General features: G+C 34.3%; 1 protein-coding gene across 1 annotated transcript in view; it reads left to right on the top strand.

Moving 5' to 3' along the window:
* The window catches only part of stxbp4 (syntaxin binding protein 4), a 66,984-nt gene that overhangs the window by 35,220 nt on the left and 14,994 nt on the right, over positions 1–16,770 (top strand). The window contains exon 20 of the mRNA XM_056470129.1: positions 5,998–6,125. Within this exon, the coding sequence (XP_056326104.1) occupies positions 5,998–6,125 (128 nt within the window). The remainder of the gene's footprint in view (positions 1–5,997; positions 6,126–16,770) is intronic.

Genomic DNA, 16,770 nt, shown 5'->3' on the forward strand with positions numbered 1-16,770 from the left:
CCTCATAAATCACAGTAAAGGCTGTCGGCAATTTGCAGCTCAGTGTGTATACAGATTTTCTATTCCAGAGATGTTAAATGAGCTGAATGAGGGATAGTTATTAACCTGGTTAATATTAACAATGACTGTTTACCTTTTTTGTGTTGTTATTTTACTGTTCAATATTATTATTATCATTATTATTATTATTATTATTATTATTATTAATAATAATAATAATTATAATAATTATAATAATTCAATGCAAGTCAAAATCAAGTCAAAGTTTATTTATAAAGCACCTTCTTAGGAATACCAGGTGTTCACTAAAGTGCTGTAGCGGTAAAGCCATGGTCACACTGGACTTTTTTCCCATAGACTTCCATTCATATGCAATCGAATGCAGCAGATCAGAAACGTACGCTTGTGCGACAAGTTTTGATATTCATTGCATTGGAAAGTTCAAGCCTGGTGAATTCTGATCTGCGATATTGCATCATGTAATTGCGTAAGACCAATCGAAGATCAAAACATGACCTCTCTAGACAGAAATTTAAAATATTGACCAATCGCTCGCTTTTTTTTTATGTCTAATCCTCATGTTCAATTTCGCCCCTTCTCGCAATTTCTCATGCTCAAACTCTAGTGTGACCGCGGCTTTAGAGTAATAATCGAAATGGTAAAAAAAATAATAAAACATTCTGAAATAAAATGCAGTATAAACAAAAATGTAAAATCTGTAAATTAATTTTGATTGCCAGTAAGACTGTACATGTACAGGAGCACTGTAAATCAATAATTACAATTGTAATGTAAGCATTTATTTACAGTGTGCTTGTATATTTGCAACCAAAATTGCCAGTAAGTTACTGTAAATTGTACAGTAAATTGAAATTGTTAATTTACAATGCGTTTGTAAATTGAGTCTTATTGGCAACCTTAATTAACGATAAATTTATGGCCAATAAGTTATAGTAAGTAATACAGTTTTTACACTGTATTATATTTCATAATACATTTTATTTAACATTTTTTGTATTATGGTATGATAAAATTATATTCCCAAAATCCCCTTAAACAGATGCAACTCAAATGTGACTTAAATGTGAGTCAACAATTTAATAATTTCAATAAATGAAAGCAATTAGCAATTGCTAATGTAGTCTATCAACCAACTGGAAAAGTTCAGCAAGTTACTGTAAATTTTACAGTAAATTTTTTACATTGTATAAAGGAATAAAAGCAGTGAGTGAAATTAAATGAGAGAAAATAATAGATTTCACATTGTGTTAAACGCTAGACTATAAATATAAGTTTTTAAGATGTTTAGACTGAAAAACAGAAAGTGTTTGGGCCTTTCTAACATATAGAGGCAAACTCTTCTGAAGTCTAGTGCCCGCCAAATGCATGATCATCCCTGATCTTCAGCTTTACATGAGGGACAAATAATAGGGACTGGTCAGAGGAAAAAAAAACCTCTTGATGGAGCATACTGATTTGCTTTTTATGCAGCTTTGCAGCTTTTAAAAGTTTTGGGTCAGTGATGTTTATTTGTTTGTTTTTAATAGATAAATCACCAGGGACATACAGTACTACATTGAAGTTGCAATAAATTACAAAACTTTATATTTCAAATGAATTCTGTTTGTTTAAAGCTTCTAGTTACCAAAGAAACATCTTTTATGAATTTCTTTCTTCTGCTTAACACAAGAAGATATTCTGAAGAATGTTTGGGAAAAGCAGCCATTGACATCCATCATAGGAGCAAAAAATACAATGGAAGTCGATGGCATTTTTTTCCAACACTCTTCGGTATTGACCTTATTCTTAAATGCGGAAGTGCGCTCATTTTTGCGATTGTTTTAGAACTTCCGATTCAGCTGTCTATGGGAGAAATGACTAGGAATAATAAACGGCAGAAAACAGTCACACTACTTGCGCTACAAACAAGTGTTTGCATGACAATACAGACAAAGTAGAATAATATAATATTAAAATATCAGGTTGCAACATCGAGCAGCAAAACGAGCTGTTTTTAACGTCTAAAAATGAATGGAAGTGAATGAGACTGGAAGTCTCGAGCCAAAATGATTCAAATGGCTGCGCCCACTCGTACGCGGAGAATAAGGTGAATAGCTTAAAAAAAGAAACTCAAATTGGTTTGGAGCGGTGGATGAATAAATAACGGCAAAATGTTAATTTTTGGTGGAAATATCTCTTTAATATTAAACAATCTGTTTAAATCTACTATATAACTGAAATAACTACATTAGTTGTTTTAAATCAGATTGTAGCAAATGTAAATTACGTTTCCGACACATACAACAATTCAATCAGTCTGAACTTGTTTCTTTTTTATACTAATGACCTGAAAGTGTGGTAGTTTCATAATATGTTTTCATAACACTGGTCCATCCATGTCAGTAGGTCTGAATCCCCTTCCCCAAAAATTCTTCTTATTAGGAGTCATGCTGCGCTCTTCTTTTATGCCACTCTGCCCAGCATGCATTGTTCATTTCAGGTCGAAGGGAGTGCACTTTTTTACAGCTTTTGTAACAAGTTTGCTGAGAATCATACAAGACTGACACCGTTTATGACCCGAGATTGTAAAAATCAAATAAATATATTTGTATGTTCATTAAATAAAAGCTTTAGATGGATAAATATTTTGAAAATGCTCAAACAACATCTTTAAGGTAAAACATTGCAGGTGAATAGGGCAAATAAAGGAAAAAATGTATTATTTATGCTTATCCAGTTGATTTTTCAGTAGCTTATTGTTCACTTTTGAGTTCAATTTTTGGGGGGTATTTAGGGAATATCATTTCATCATGCCATAATACAAAAAATATAGTGAACAACAAGAAAAATATAATAATTTTTCCTAATTTTGCTGAATAAAATGTTGTATGTTGTCAGAAAAATTATATATGACTGTATCACTGTGAATAAATGAAAAAAAAAAAATATATATATATATATATATATATATATATATATATATATATATATATATATATATATATATATATATATATATATATATATATATATATATATATATATATATATATATATATTCCCACGTGCCTGTCAGCATGCCTCAGTCTCCGCCCTTGGCTGTCTCAGACAAAAGAAAGACATAAAGGAAGCAGATCTCACGTAACGTTTGTGAGAAATACTACAGTAAGAACTTTACCAATGAGTATTTGATGGATTTGTTGTGGAGTTGCATTGATGAGTCACACAATGTCGTTACAAAGTTCACGCACACACACAGATACAAACACACACACAGCGCGGACACACACATGCAGACAGTGCGCATGTTTAGCTTTGCACTCTTTTTGCATGCAAATGTGACAGGATGCAGGTTAATATCCACTGCTGTATGGATATCTGTTATGTTAATGTACAAAATAAACCATCCTTTTTTATAATTGCTCTGACACGCGGCTCTGGTGATGAAGTAAATCTGAAATAAATCGCAGTAATTTCATACAAACATGCACTGTTTAAAACATTTTAAACTTGTAAAACTCACTCTTAAACACATTTGATGATGATTGATGATCCTAGCAAACTGAACAGACCTTTTATTCACGGTTGCTTTGCTTACGTCTGGTCTTGTTAATATGATTATACGCATTACTACGGAGACATGTTAATACGCAGCTGTCAATCAATTCGGTGGGCAGGGAAACTGCACTCCTACGTCAAGTTGCATTCGGTCTCAAAACCACTCCAATTGGTCCACCGTTTTTATGTTGTAAAATTAAAAAAAAAAAAGGACTGGGTGTGTTTATATCACCAGAATATGACGGCCTATACGTTAAACCTACACATATCTGTCCAAAAGTAGATTTTTCACCATAGGTGCCCTTTAACATTTGCCTGCCGTAATTTGATGACATTTTAGTTAACTTAAGCTCTTCATAATGATTAAAACTTTATAGTCCCTTAATAGTAAATATATATACACCAAACATCTTCTAGAATAGAATGATAATACATTTAAATTCAAACAAATTATTGCAAACTAAACAAATACAAACTGTCAGCCTTCTCTCTTGCTTTGTTGCAAGTCGTAGTCTTTGATTATTATGTTTGAACTCAAAAATCAAATGCTGTTCACGCGCTGTGAACATAGCCAAAGTCCCCTAAGGCAAGTAATTTCACCTGGTGGCCATCTTCTGAAGGTCATCAAATTCTCCAAAACTGCTTTCCAAGCTTCCGATTGAATTTCATATTAGGAATCGCCAATAAAATTAAACAACAACCGTCTCTTTGGTTTCTTTTCTGAATGTCAGAATCTCACAAAATCTGCAGAAACACACGTCGAGTCCGAGCCTCTCCTCTGGAGTATCGTCAGTCTATAGCAATTGATGATTGGCTCCTGTACTAGAGGGCGGGCTTTATTTGCCATATAGCGATCACTGATTGGCTTCTGTACTAGAAGGCAGGCTTTATTCTAGAGCTCTGAATCTACACTGGTCTCATGGTTCGGTTATGATTATCATGCCATCGATTCAATTCGATATCTCTATGCAGTGCATATAGCTGTTGTTAAAGTTCTCTCCTGGATCAGAGCGAGTTTTTGTGCTACCAAAATACAGCTCTGCATGCAATAAACTCATGCTCAGTCAGCTGAAGTAAAGGTCTCATTGCTGTCAATCAAATTATTTAAGCTCTAGCCACTAATAAAACAATAGACTTATTAGTTTAAAATTTTAGATGACGGCTAAGTAATTATACATGGTTAATTATAGTCATGGCAATGAACGGTTTGGCACGTTAGTGGAAAAGCGGCTTTTCCTTGTCTCAATTGCAGTAAAATAGGGGCTTCTGCTGTTCAGTGTCAGTGAAAGACTGTCCAGAAAACACACACGCAGTGAAATTGTGCACAGTTTCTGTGTTTTTAAGTAGTTTGGGCGTTGTAAATACTCGCGCTCGCCTCTGTCGTTATAGTAAGCTACGGCGACATAGCGCATTTGAAAAGAATGACGTCACCATATAATAACCAGTTAGGATTATTACTGAACCAATACCGGATTGCCCGCGTCTGCATCGCGGTGCACCGAAGAAACAATTAATTTTGACACCCCTACTTTATTTGCCATATAGACTCCTTTACTAGAAGGCGGGCTTTATTTGCCATATAGTGGTCCCTTGTTGGCTCCTGTTCTAGAAGGCGGGCTTTATTCTCCATATTGACTGTTACACTTTTCCCCATTCAAACGGTGTTGCCAGATGAATGGCGTGCCCCCCATAGCCCCACCCCACCCCATCGGCCTTCACTTATTACCTGCTTTTGATCACCTCTACAGAACCAAATTAACCCAACCAGATTTCTGGGTGGTTGTTTTTGCATTTCGGTGGGTTTTAATAGTTTTTGGGAATAAGTCAGCAACATCTGGCAACACAGCATTCAAAACAATTCGAGTGACTAGTCTTGTGTATTCTATAGTCTTTGACATAGCTCTATCTCATTTTAGAGCTCTTTCTTTCATCGTAGTTGCCACGGTAGCACACAACATAATCAATGGACCTATGCTCGATCTTCAGGGTCTTATGACAGTAACGTGCACAAGCAGTTATCTAGATTATTTAAACTGAAGTCAGATTCGTTAGATCAAATGATCTTTAACTGTTATGGAACCAATTTAAGCGTGGACGTTTAGTGCGGCTCATTGAAGTCAGGTTTTTGACTTTAATCCCTGCTTTTCTAAACGACTTTTAGGAAACAGGCCCCAGGTGTTTAATTAGGGTTAAAACTAAACTGTGCAGAGCTGTGGTTTTCCAGGAACTGGATTTGACACCTTTAATTTAGTAACACCCTTAAAAATATGTATTGTTATTGAATTGTACAGACACAAATTGTGACAAAGTGAACATGTAAAATTGCATTATGCTTCTAAAAACACTTTATGAAAAGGCAAAAATCTGAAGTCTGACAAGTGCAGGATAAACATGTTTTGCCTGGAGAGTCTTTTGTTAATAAAGGTCTTTGTGTTTCAGTTCTCACTATGATGTGAAGTCGGGCACATTGTCTCGCGGTGTGAAGAAAACACCCTGCACAGCTTCTTCTCTCGCCGTAGAAGCTAAAGAACTGACTCACACTATCAGAAGCATTTTAGAGCTGGACTGTAAGTATACATGCATCTTTTCTGCTTTTTTTTATATATATATAAGAAAGCATCATTGCACCAATCATCAATTTTATGTGATCTTCATGCTGTTTCTCAACCATTGAAAAAGTGTGTCTGAACTCATCTGTTCTGGATTATCCAGTACTGTATGTTCCTTCATCATTGAAAGTGGAATGCATATCATGACACATTTTATAATTTAAATATAACTGTGATATACTCGACAGAGGCTGAGAGGGCTAAAAATCTTGCTTCAGTTTAAGAAAATAGATGCAAATAGAGAAATACTAACAAACTGAGAAACATATCCATCAGTTTGACAACACACGCAAATTCTCACAGCACATGCAAATACAGAAACGTGCTGCAAATAGCACCGATCACAAAAAAAATTGTCTTCCCTGGGTGCTTCCTATTTAGAGTTTAGAGTCCCGTTTATTAACGTTTAAGCTCTCTCTGTACTCTTGTTTACCTCTTGGCCACCGTACACTAGTTTAATCAGAGGCAGGTGTAGTGGTTTTGAGAAATGTTAGAGAGCATACAACTGAATTCATCTTTATTTCTATAGCTGTTTTACATTGTTCCATAGCAGCTTAACGTAGATGAAGAAAAGAGAATATAGGGTTATAACAGTATTTGAGATTGTGGAACATTCCAGCGTATCAGGTAGACAGGGGAGTAGTGGTAGTTTTAGTTTCTTTAAAACTGATTTAGTTCAGTTTAATATAAATGTCATTGGTGAAGTTCAGGTTAGTTCCATTCAGTTTAATAAAAATGTCACTGCTGAAGGCTGATCCACTGAAGTACCATCCAAGAAAGCCAGAGATGATGAAAGCAAGAACATTGTTTGGCTAGAATGACCACTCAGGCAATCTGTTTCAAGAATATTATCCATAGCATTGCTGTATTATACATGTTAATAAATTAATATTAGGATATTATGTTATCCATTATATGTAAATCATTATATTTCCAGTAATTTTGTTTCTATAATAAATGTAACATTTTATATAGTTTTATACATTTCTGTTTTATTTATATAATGTACATTCTATTATATTGTTTAATATTTATATTATATTGTTATATATTATTTTATTTTTATTTTATTTATTTATTTATTTTTATTTTATTTAATTTATATGAGGGCGACGCAGTGGGGCAGTAGGTAGAAGGTCGCTGGTGTAAAGTTTGTATGTTCTCCCTGCGTTTGCGTGGGTTTCCTCTGGGTGCTCCGGTTTCCCCCACAGTCCAAAGACATGTGGTACAGGTGAATTGGGTGAGCTAAACTGTCCGTAGTGGATGAGTGTGAACGAGTGTGTTTGGATGTTTCCCAGAGATGGGTTGCAGCTGGAAGGGCATCCGCTGTGTAAAACTTGTGATGAATAAGTTGGCGGTTCATTCCGCTGTGGCGACCCCAGATTAATAAAGGGACTAAGCCAAAAAGAAAATGAATGAATGAATAATTTATATGAAATATTTACAAAAAAACACTTAGGATAGTATAATAAATTATAATAAATCAGAAATAAATTTAACAAATAATATTTCAATGTTAAAATATTTGAATGTTGCATATGTTTCTATTTTATTTTATTATTTTATATTTATATTACATTTTTATAATTTTTTTATTTTTGCTGATATTTGACTTAATATTTACAAAATAAAATGGACATATTCAAATATAATAAATGTTAATAATAAATTAGAATAAATCTTGAATAAATGTATTATGTTTTACTGTAATTGTTCATTATTGAAAGGGGTAAAATAAGCTTTTTTAAAATATAAAGTTTAACTAATAATATTTCAATGTTAAAATGTTTGAATGTTGTATATGTTTCTATCTTATTATATTATTTTATAATTATATTGCATTTTTATTATTTTACTGATATTGTAATTATTAAGAAATATTTACAAAATGAAACGCATATCAGATAGTATAATAAATTATAATACATTAAAATAAATCTTAAGTAATTGTATTATATTTTACTGTTATTTTTCATTACTGAAAGGGATAAAATAAGCTTTTTTTAAAATATAAAGTTTAACTAATAATATTTCAATGTTAAAATATTTGATTGTCTTATATATTTCTATTTTATTATATTTATATAGAACATACAATAGATAGTATAATAAATGATAATAATAAATTTGAATAAATCTTAATAACTGTTCTGTTTTTACTGTTATTGTTCATTATAGAAATGGGTAAAATAAGCTTTTTAAAATATTAAGTTGAACTAATGATATTTGTATGTTAAAATATTAGAATTTTGTATATATTTCTATTTTATTACATTTTTTATTTATGTTTATATTAAATAGTTTTTTTTTTTAATTTCTTACTGATATTTTAACCCTTTAACAGGCATCCTAACCACCTGGTTGACCTATTATCCTCATTATTATTATTTTAATTACCTATTACTATTTATCAGAGTTGCCAATATACTATTCAATGCAAGACGTGGGCAAAAAAATGCAGTTCACCTTAAAGGGTTAATTAATATTAAATCCATTCATACATTCATTCATTTTCTTTTCGGCTTAATCCCTTAATTAATCCGGGGTCGCCACAGCGGAATGAACCGCCAACTTATCCAGCAGCGGATGCCCTTCCAGCCGCAACCCATCTCTGGGAAACATCCATAAACACTCACTCACACTCATACACTACTAACAATTTAGCTTACCCAATTCACCTCTACCGCACGTACTTTGAACCTGCGACCTTCTTGCTGTGAGGCAACAGCACTACCTACTGCGCCACTGCATCGCCCCATATGACATACAGTATTTACACAATATAACAAGCATCAGATAGTATGATAAATAATAATAAAGTAGAATAAATCTTAAATAACTGTATTATAATTTACTGTTAATGTTGAAAGGGGTAAAATAAGCATTTTTTATATAAAATGTTTTAAATGTTTATATTAATTTGATAAATGTAATTTTGATATGAATTATAATGTCAAATCTAATTTAATATATTTACATATTTACTTTTAAATAACTTAAACTTTTATAAGTAAACAGACCTATTGCCAGTTTCACTCCTAACATGACTTTCTGACACGATTTACCCTGTAAGCCACATTTAGTCTGCACATTTAGCCACTGCATGAACTCCTGACCCCATTTATCCTTGTAATTTTCTGGAAAATATGTAGCTTCCCTTCCAGCAATGTTTGACCTTACAAAACAGCATCTAATGACCCATAGAGGTCAAAGCATTGGCGGTCTTTTCATGAATCCATTTCATTAAACCAGACACATTATTGTGCCATTATGACCAAGATAATGCTTATTGCTCCAGCCTATAGAACCCATTTCTCCATTTTAGCCTTTAAGTAGATTTCATATTATTATTCTTTGTTCCATTTTTCATATCCTGTCCTGTTCGATTGCTCATGATGTAAACGTTTTCCCTCTTATATATTATAGTAAATGAGGCAAACCACCTTAATCGTGAAATCTAATCCATTTAGATGTGTTTAGTGAAAACAAATTAGGTCAGTCCCATAAAGAAACCCAATACAAGGTGCATTTGCTGTTCATACAAGCCTTTTAGATGAGATTCACCTCAACACTGCTGTCGTTGCCTGGAAACGAAGCTGCTGGTAATCGAACGGCCACTTCTTTGTCGCAATTCTATATCATGTCACAGACTATAAAGAAATATGTGTGTATAGACATATGTTTAGAAATAGGATTAGTACTGAATTTTAATACTTCTAATTTTTTTCCATCACCGTTGAATGGTTTTTCTATGTCAATTTTGTATGATTTGACTAAAAATGATTGAATGAACGAATACTATCTAGTTGGCCTAGTTAAATTGATCCACCTTTTCAAAACATCACTGATAGCAGTTTGTCCAAAGCACAGTTCTGGAACAAACATAACAGGAGATTGTATTTTCTCTGACCCTCGGAAAGCACACAAATCTGAACATTACATACAATGGTAAAAATAGGGTAAAAGGATTTTACACATGGGATTTTTGGTATCTTATTTATCACTCCTTTATTCAAGGGAATGCTGCAAACAGCCAGAAAAAAATATATAAAGGTTACGATTTATTGTAGAATGAATTGTTATAGATAAATTTATTATCTAGGTATATATAGGGCAAATTATGAACCAATTTATCCCTGCAAAAAACCTTCAAAATATACAGTTGAAGTCAAAATTATTAGCCTCCCTGAATTATTAGCCCTCCCCCCATCCCCTGTTTATTTTTTTCCACAATTTCTGTTTAACGGAGAGAAGATAATAGTTTTAATAACTCATCTCTAATAACTTATTTATTTTATCTTTGTCATGATGACAGTAAATAATATTTTACTAGATATTTCTCAAGACACTTCTATACAGCTTAAAGTGACATTTAAAGGCTTTACTAGGTTAATTAGGTTAACTAGGCAGGTTAGGGTAATTAGGCAAGTTATTGTTTAATGATGTTTTTTTCTGTAGACTATTGAGAAAAAAATATAGCTTAAAGGGGCTGATAATGTTGACCTTAAAATGGATTTTAAAAAAAATGAAAACTGCTTTTATTCTAGCCTAAATAAAACAAATAAGACTTTTTGCATAAGAAAAAATATTAATCAAACATACTGTGAAAATTTCCTTGCTCTGTTAAACATCGTTTGGGAAATATTTAAAAAAGAAAAATGGGGTCATCAAATGGGGGCTAATAATTCTGACTTCAACTGTAGATATAAATAAAACTGTGAAGTTTTCTGACATTAAAGCCCAATCCCAGTTTTATTTTTGTACCCCTACTGCTTCAAAATTTACCCCTAAGGAATGGGTCAGCACCACAGCACCTGCACACGTCATCATATTTCATCGCGAACTCATACATCATATGAGATCAGATGATCGCGACTGCTGTAGTTATTCCAGTTGCGCTATTTTTTGGTATTTATCTTCAGTAAATCACTGTTATCATGTTATCGTAACGATATAATGCGGCAATAAGATCATAACTGTACTGTGCATTTACACCGTGTTCATATTCATCTTCGTAAATACAAAAACAGCATTAACATTATACCAGATACTGTACAAAGCTAATTCCCAGCCACTAGACTTTTCTGAAAGGGTGATTGTGTGTCATTGAGTGTCAGATGTAAAAGTGTGTTGTGGGACTGCTTTATAGGAGTTATTATTAGGGATTATAGATAGTGAAGTTTAGCGTTTTTTATTTTAGCATTTTTAAAAAAAGCATGACGGTAAACCACGAATGCAGTTATGAATATATTTAAAAATATGGTTGTTTGTTGTAAAAATTTGTAATAATGACAAAAAAATACAAATTTGTGCATCTTCTGACTTCCATGTGCAACTGTTGTAGCTGGTGTATTCTGGGAAATTTTCGTACCTCTTGGTTTCGAGTGTGGTCCTGAAAAATCTCTGTTTCAAAGGCTATCTAGCCCTTCCCCTTACCCCTTTGCCTTTGAGCTAAAGAGAATTGGGACACCCCTTCACCTTAACATGAACGCGCAAAACGAGGGGGAAGGGCTAAAGCAGAGTTCAGACTGCACGATTTTAGCTCCGATTTTGACTCGGCGACAGATTTTGAGAAAACGCCAACAAATGCCTGAAATCACAGGTAAATCAGTACTCATTCACATGAGTACCAAGTACACAGTATAAACTATCAAAGACATGATCTGAGAGAATCGCCGATGAATCTTCCCGTGTAAAGTGTGTTCTGATTAAAAATAACATCGGTGATCACCTACAGCCAATGAGTATCGTCTTCTACTGTGGTCACCTGCAGGCCAGCAAGAGTTTGGGGGAGAAGTTAAAAGCACTCGTTTTCAGTTTATTTGCACCCAAGAAATGGAGGAAAAACTAGTGTAAATTTGGCAGCAGCATTTGTGTCTGTTTGATGTGTTGATGAGAAAAAAGTTTGAGAGAAATAGCTAATTCTCTTTAAAGCCAGTTGAGCAAAATAAGTACATGTATTATGTAGTTAATATCAAAAGATATACTACGTGACCTCCGGTTGTTTTCTATGTTATTTCTCACATGTGTTTGGACAAAGTTGTCGTCGATTCTTCCTATTGTAAAGTCATACAGTGTGAAACCCCCTGTCACCGACTCCTCCTACAGTGTAAACACAGCACAGATGGAAAGCTACCCCAGATAGTCATGCAGTGTGAAAACATTCATGACACGACTACTTTGAAAATCATGCAGTCTGAACTCGGCATAAGGGGTATTGTAGAATTGGGATTGGGCCTAAGTGTTGCTGAAGTAGAGATTTATGAATCTGTGCAGAAGAAAAAAATAATAATTTTGGGAAAACTGTCTTTAAAAATTTTTTGCAATTGAAATCTGTAAACAGGAGTTGGACATAAGTATCACTTAAAAGTGTATTTTGGATGCCTTCTTTACATTGGACTGAAAAAAATAAAAAGCCAAAAACTATACAGTCTCAAAAATCAGACATGCATGGGGGAAAAAGTGTTTTAGTCTTTAGAGTTTCTCCTTAAAAGACTGGAGTTATTAATAAATATACTCAGTAATGAATTGCTCAGTTCTTTTGTGTCAGAAGAAAGCTCGTTGGTTGTATTTCTGCTTTCAGATTTTTCTTTGTGTTAAAGGAAAGAGACAGTTCAGGGACACGGCGAGTCTCAGACAAAAGAGCATCTCTGGCCTCCTCTTCTGCTCTCAATACATGGTCTCAGCCTAAACACTGAGGTTAATCAATGCTGGACTTGTTTTTCAATGGGTCATCATGGGTTTTCGAATGAACATTCTATGCAGTGAATATTGGAATAGTGAATTTGATTAAATGGCATAATATACCTGAGAATACTTCAGACTACATTTTGAGAATTGAAACGACCAAATGTATATTCAAAAGAAATAACATCATAGTTATATCTGAGTTATATCATCATAGGTATATCTTAATTTTAGTTCAAAATGTATTCTCTTTAAAGAGGTCGTGAAAAATGAAAATTCTATAATCATTTAGGTATTAATAGGATTTGGGAAATTACCTGTTTCTTTTTCTCCAATATATTAAAAGTCTGTGGGTCCAATCTAACTCTGGACATTTTTGTTTTTAAATGTGCATCAAAAAAATAACAGCATGTTTTTATTTAAAACGAAAAATTGAAAAATGCATAAATAATCTCATAAAATGACAAATACAGTGGTCCCTGGTTTTTCCCAGGAATTACGTTCTAAAAATAACCCGCAATAGTTGAAAACAGCAAAGTAGTGCGCTTTATTTTTTACAATTTTTATATTTGTTTTAAGGCTGTTAACCCCTCACTACACACTTTATACACTTTTGTCAGACAGGTATTAACATTTTCACACTTTTCTCTCTTGTTTAAACACTCTCAAAGTTCAAAGTTTCATAGAAAAATGAGTCCAGTATTATAGAATGAAACCAAAGATCAAAACTTCTTATGAGACGCAAACATTCATCGCTGTCAGCAAAAGGTTCATATAGCTTCTTAGCTTTTGTGCGGATAATATTGGCATCTGGCGTAATGTTATTATTCCTGCAGTCACTGATCCACAAGCAGACTCCGTCCTTAAGGAGATCGCACAGCGGATGCGCCATGCACATGACAGTTGGAAGTAACACACACTGGACGCACTCATTTGCATGTTATTTAAAATGAAACTATTCCGATTCAGAAATATGAACTGAGTCATACACTGTAAAAACAAAATTCAAGGATGACTCCTTGGATTTAAATTATTTTAAGGTAAGTGGTTGTAAACAATTTATTTGGGCTGAATTTAAACAAACAAATTAAGTTGGAAATTACTAAATTTAATTTGTTTGTTTAAATTCAACACATATAAGTTGTTTGCAACAATTTTGTAGACATCATTTTTTTCAGCATAGCTGGGCACTGCAGGCAGCTGCCGACTTGTGGCGCCAGTGTGATATAAACCTATGTTTACAATTCTAAAATGCATGGCGCGGTGCATCCATTGTGCGACCCTCTTTACGATGGTCTTGCTGCCGACAGTTACAACTCTTTTTGCATCCTTGTTGAAACTGTTAACGATTGAAGATTTATGTTAATTTGGAAAGCTGAACGCATTCTGTACTGTACAGGAGACAGGAGGAGATTGATTGACAATGGTCTACAGCCAGTCAGGACGCAGAACACAATGTGATGTAAAAAAAAAAAAAAGCATGTCAAATTGCACAAAAAAAAATCTGCGAAACTGTATATAATTATATTGGAATTATTTTGACTCTCTAAAAAAATGTATATTGCATAAATAATTGTTTCTATCTCAAAATGACAAATTTATAATTATATTGTAATTATTTAAACTGTATGAAAAAATGTATATTGCATAAATAATTAGCAAAACTGCACAGTCTATAAAAGAGCTTTGCTCTGCGTAGTTATAGGAACTCGGTTATAGGAACTCGGTTATAGGAAGATTTTTGGTTGGATTCTTTCACTGTTGTTTATGGCTATACTATAATACTAGTCAATACTTGACGAAATTTTGTTTGCTATATAAAATATATCAAGCAATAGGGTATATGCAGAGCTAGTGTTTCTTCCCATACTGATAAACTTCCGCTGAATGGTTAATGTGACTTTTTTTTTTCTGTTTTATACAGTTCCTTTTACAGCATCAATGTTGTTATGTAATTATTCAGTGGTTCAGTGGGTAGCACTGTCACCTCAAAGCAAGAAGGTCTCTGGTTTGAGTCCCAGCTGGGCCAGTTGGCATTTCTGTGTGAAGTTTGCATGTTCTCCCCTTGTTGGCGTGGGATTCCTCTGGGTGACTCGCACTGGGAGAAGAGCAGCGCATGCAAGAAGCGCGCAGGTTCTCTGCGCACACGCGGAGATGCGTCAGTTTGCTTTTTGATTAAACGGCATTGCTTTCATCAGCGTTGGTTCGGGTGCACATAGAGAATAACGTCTTTATTTCGGAATTATCATTCTTATTAAATGCACTTGCATATAAAGTAAATCATATCTCAAAGCATTTACTGGAGCACTGGCGATTATTACTGAGGCACGTGCCCCAGTAAATTGGGTCTAGTGACGCCCCTGGTCAAGCCAACAAATATATGTTGCTTTATGTTATTTTAAAAAGTTAATCAGGTTCCAACTAAATGTTTTAAGTTATACAAAGTTTAACTTCATATTTTAGTCAGTTTGATTGATGTAAGTTGAGAGGACAAGAAAAGATAATTAGATTTAACAAAAACACTTGAGGCGGCAAGAATTTTTTACAGTGTACCGTCTTCTGTGTTTCACATGTATAAAGCTACATTAAGCTACATTTTCTTCTTGCTTAGTTTAGCTGTAAGGTGTATAACAAAACGGACAATTTAAGAACTGTTTGTCAATGTAAAGGCACATTTCAAAGATTCAGATTCAATTAAAATTAAGAGATGGAAAGAAGGGATGGATTAGAGGAAGACAGAAGACTCTTAGGGTCGATGGATCAGTGAAGCTGAGGGAGGGAAGAAAGAGACAAAGTGATAGCTTAAGGAAGAGGGAAACGTGTCCCACACACCTGACAGCATGTGAGCTCTCAGCGATACTCACGTTTTGTCTGAATGCTTTGAGTTGCACATGGAGGGCCACCCTCATCTCACTGATTGAACCCTCAGCCCTGCACACAGACAGACAGCCGGTGCTTTCCACGTGATTGATGTGCTTTCAGCCATGTGCACCGCTCTGTCTCATCAATGAAGACCGAGATTGAGACATGCTTTGGAATAAGCACAGATGATTTATTAAAACTGGCTAAAGTGCATGACGTATTTCATCATTTAAAGGGACAGTTTGCCCCAACTGAAAATTCTGCCATCAACTGAAGTCCTGTTATGATTTCCATATAGAAGTCTGATGTATGGAAGTATCGGCAAGGTACATTCGGATTTTACATGATTAAAATATATTTCATATCTGCAACATATATTTCAAAATGTTATATAATGGTAATATTCCTCCGAGATTTTGGTCCATCTTGACATGATAGCATCACGCAGTTGCTGAAGATTTCTTGGCTGCACATCCATGATGTGAATCTCCTGTTCCATCACATCCCAAGGGTGCTCTATTGGATTGAGATCTGGTGACTGTGGAAGTCATTTAAGTACAGTGAACTCATTGTCATGTTCAAGAAACCAGTCTTAGATGATTCGCGCTTTATGACATGGCACATTATCCTGCTAGAAGTAGCCATAGGAAGATGGATACACTGTGGTCATAAGAGGATGGACAATACTCAGGTAGGCTATGGCATTGACATGATGCTCAATTGGTTTTAATGAGCCCAAAGTGTGCCAAGAAAATATCTCCATGTCAATACACCACCACCACCAGCCTGAACCGTTGGTTCAAGGCAGGATGGATTCATGCTTTCATGTTGTTGATGCCAAATTCTGACCCTACCATCCAAATGACGCAGCAGAAATTGAGGCAACTTATATCTAATCTTCTATTGTTCAGTTTTGGTGAGCCTTTCCTGTTCTTAGCTGACAGGAGTGGCAACTGGTGTGGTCTTCTGCTGCTGTAGCTCATCCGCCTCAAGGTTGGACATGTTGTGCATTCAGAGATGCTCTTCTGCATACCTCGGTTATAGCAAGTGGTTA

The sequence above is a fragment of the Danio aesculapii genome, chromosome 12 (assembly GCF_903798145.1).
Source record: "Danio aesculapii chromosome 12, fDanAes4.1, whole genome shotgun sequence".
Lineage (NCBI taxonomy): Eukaryota > Metazoa > Chordata > Actinopteri > Cypriniformes > Danionidae > Danio > Danio aesculapii.